Below are 3,959 nucleotides of genomic sequence, written 5' to 3' on the forward strand. Positions count from 1 at the left end.
TATAATACTAGAATGAGTTGAACCAAATGACCCTTAAGATGTTACATTTCAAAAAGAAATCATTCAATAATTTTTTAAGTTAAAAAGTTTGTACTTAAAATCTAAAGGTTCTCTATTAGATATGGAACATATTCATGGTATAATTACATTAATAACTTCTTTTAAAGTCAAAACATTTTAGTAAATTTAAAGGTTATCTCTTACAGAGAGTACAAGATATTCATTATATCTAATTAATTAGGATCTTGTCTTTTTAAAAAATTTATTAGGGTCGAAGATGGTTAAATTTAAATCTCTCAACAAATAAATGTCTTGTACACTGCAGGACAAAAATATACAGTTCATCAGCGAGTAGCTCTCATTTTCTGGCCTTTGCATTCGCCTGATCAACATAAATTTTCTAGATATCTCGACCAAATAAATCTCGTATACATAAAATTCCTGAATTCAGACAACGTGCAAGAATGGTGACACCGGCTAAACAATCCCTGGATGGAGAAGGAAGCAGCGCTCTTCGATTTTCGACTAATGTTCAGGTGAATTCTTCAATGTTACTACTATTTTTTTGTAAAAATAAGAAGTCACTAGAATGTAGAAATGTTTCTGTGATGTATACCAACAGTAAAATATTTTGAAATGATTTAAATAGCGCCTAAACTAAAGGAATGTTGTGGCACAGGAGGAACTGGGACAAAACAACTCAGGAGGAGGGCAAGATGACTGGGATCAAGGTGTTGTGTCAGCGGCGGCTGCAGAGAAAGCTCTGGGAAAGAGGAAGCTCGAAGACATTATCGACGAGCAGATAACTGATGAGCAGCAGCAAGCGTAAGCTTTTTGTTTGTTTCCACAACAAATTATTGTTTTTTTCTTTGTTTTTAACTCAAATTACTTTGTTGGTGCTGATGATGGAAGCAGAATTCTTGATAAAGTGGCATATAGTAGAATGTTTCCAAATCTGGTTGGCCCCAGACAAGTAGGCTTCACATCTGAAGTTTCTCGTGAAACTGCCAGGATTGAATTGAGTCCCAAGAACCTCGTCAGTTATTTTATGGACGTGGTCAGTATTATTTAAATTCTTTTGTATTTGTTTTGCATTGTCAATCTAGAACTGATGAATTTGCTTTCTAACTTGTCATCTTTTTTGTTAACTAGAGTTACTGGTATGTGATGTTTTATGAAATTGTCCCAAAGGCTAGGACAGTTGATGTCCTGATGAATCCAGAAGGAGCAACAGACTATGATGGAACCCTACAAGTGGTAATTAGATTTTTTTATTTATAAATCTTCCCCTTAAGTCTAGTTAAACATTATATTCAGTACATGTTAATAGTTTTTGAAATATAATTAATCTATCATGTATGCTTGCATGCAAATCTAATTCAGATGGCTGCTACATATCAACTCTCTACACCACTTGTCCCAAACAGTGAGACCTATTTTGCTAGATATTGTAAGCGATATTCTGAGAATGACTGGATAGTGGTTGACGTTTCATTAGACGGTGTACACCCAGTCCCAGTAACCGGGTGCAAGAAAAGGCCATCAGGTTGCCTTATTCATGAATTACCTGATGGATTCTCACAGGTGAACTAAATGCATACAATGTTGATCATATATATTATGTATTTCATTGTATGAGCTTGATTGATATTTCTTGGATTACCTAATTATGGTTTACTCATGTAATGTTTTTCAAGATTACATGGGTTGAGCATGTAGATGCGGACTGCAGGGCTATCAGAGCTATGTATCAACCTCTGCTAGATTCTAGTATAGGATTTGGAGCCAAACGATGGATCTCTACCCTAGAAAGAAGGTGTCGACAGATGGGAAATGACATCTCGCTAAAGGCCCCTCTTGGGGAATACAATCAACTAGGTACGTAAATGAAACTTGCATTAGTGGAATTTCACTTAAAAATTCCTGCTGCTCCATGATAAAATTGAATCTCCTATATGCATTTATGTTTTTCACACAGTGATGTCAAGTGATGAAAGAGCTCAGACAGTTCTATTGAAGCTTGCTGCAAAAATGGTGTTAAACTTCAACTCAGGAATTAGTGGTTTAACCGGGAACTGGAAAGAACTATCGGGACATTCTACTGACGACAATATTAGGGTCATGACAAGAATGAATATGAGAGATCATAGCCTACCTAGGGGTACTCTGATATCTGCTGCTTCATCAATTTGGCTTCCAGTGCCACCGAAGTCTGTGTTTGATTTTCTCCGCAATCACAACTCAGGAAGCGAGGTATCTTTACCTGAAATTAAATGCATTACCACTTTTAACTGCAATTAGAAAGAACTTTTCATTATTCGGTCTTCTTAAATTATCATCTATAGGTAAATTATGTTATCTTCATTAGGTTCAAGGCATTATATCAGTGCACATATAGAGACTTCAGACGAATTTATGATTGTAACTAGACTTCATTATCTAAACTGTCTATATAAGTACAACAACTTTCCTTACATTGTTATGCCAAATTGAAGCAAATTTACATGCATCTATATAGTTAGATTCCAAATTAGCTGTTATTCCATGTTGTACGCTGACAACTAATCATTAGACCTTAATATTCCACGTACAGCCGCTGATTCCATACCCCGGTAGGAAATGGGAGGTCCTCTCCGGTGAAACTGCTGTTGAACAAGTGTGTCACATTACCAAAGGCCATGAAGCTAGCTATTCTGTTTCAATACACAAGGTTCTGGTAAGTGCATATGTAGAAAGTTTTCATTTCATTATCAGTAGAAGTAAAAAGGAAATAATGATTTTCTTATTTATAACGATCACAAATTCGTTGTAGGCTGAGAACTCAAGCCAAGAGAACATACTATTACTGCAAGAGAGTTGCAGTGATCCAGTGGCTTCATACATTGTCTTTTCCCGCCTAAGAACTGAGGATATGCATCTGATACTGAATGGAATAAGTTCCCAATATCGACCCCTTCTTCCATCGGGATTTGCAGTGCATCCTGATGGACCTGCTACTGGAACAGAAGGATCCGGAGGATCGTTATTGACCGTTTCGTTTCAGCTATTGGTCGATGATTCTCCGACATTCGTACCGCCCGCTGAAATGCATTCCCAAGCAGCAGACCTCATCAACCTCACGACGGAGAGGATTAAAGTAGCAGTGGAGGAATTCTTATCTCAGGCAGCGCTGCTTGCTTCCATGAATGAGGCCTAATAGAAATGAGGTTGCTATTTCATCATTTGTGTAATCATTAAACATGACAAGTTATTGACAAAGTGCCTTGCTGGATCAAACTAGGTGAAGTGCCACCTTCCTACTGGTCTCGTGATGGTTTAACCATGATTTCTCAGCTCATTGGAAAGCCTATTAAGTTTGATGAAATTACTGCACGTTTTGAATCTTTGAAATTTGCTCGAGTCCAATTTGAACTTGAATATTCTGCACCTAGACCTTCATGTGTATGGGTACCTATTATTATCAAAAAAGGTGTAGAGGAGAGACTTTGAGTAAGTATTGAATATTCCCAGTTGTCGCATTCTTGTAGTATATGCAAAGCTTTTGGCCACTCGTTGACAAGATGCAATGATAACCCTGACAGAGAAGTTCCGCAACCAAAAAGGCCAAGACACCAACTGCAAAATACAAATGAAAAGAAGGGTGATAAGGGAGACAAAGAGAGAGGTACTGATCAGGGAACAAGTCAAGAGACAGAAGCTATGGAGAAAGAGCAGTGTGAAAATTATCTTCTAAACAGAGAAATGATATCATTTGTGGTGGGTAAATTTATGGGTTGTGATGTCGTTATGGATGAGGATCAAATTGTTAAAGAGGCAACAAATGATGATCAAAAGGAAGATGCTGGTTTAGCAGACTCAAATATGGTTACTACTAATGTTTTGATGGGCTGTTTGACTCAGAAAATGATAGTAGAGAAAACATCTTTGGTGTATACTAATGTGGAGATTTACCCACCTGA

At 37.2% G+C, this 3,959-nt stretch overlaps 1 protein-coding gene across 1 annotated transcript; it reads left to right on the plus strand.

Annotated features, from left to right (window-relative positions):
• The first annotated feature begins 464 nt into the window (after positions 1-464).
• LOC141703757 (homeobox-leucine zipper protein HDG2-like) lies at positions 465-3,196 on the plus strand. The gene is made up of 9 exons (XM_074507188.1): positions 465-536; positions 680-825; positions 916-1,057; positions 1,153-1,257; positions 1,384-1,584; positions 1,698-1,878; positions 1,979-2,253; positions 2,594-2,716; positions 2,813-3,196. Exons 1-9 carry the CDS (start codon positions 465-467, stop codon positions 3,194-3,196), a joined length of 1,629 nt encoding a protein of 542 aa, XP_074363289.1.
• The last annotated feature ends 763 nt before the right edge of the window (positions 3,197-3,959 follow it).

This window comes from Apium graveolens, unplaced genomic scaffold (assembly GCF_009905375.1).
Source record: "Apium graveolens cultivar Ventura unplaced genomic scaffold, ASM990537v1 ctg7076, whole genome shotgun sequence".
Lineage (NCBI taxonomy): Eukaryota > Viridiplantae > Streptophyta > Magnoliopsida > Apiales > Apiaceae > Apium > Apium graveolens.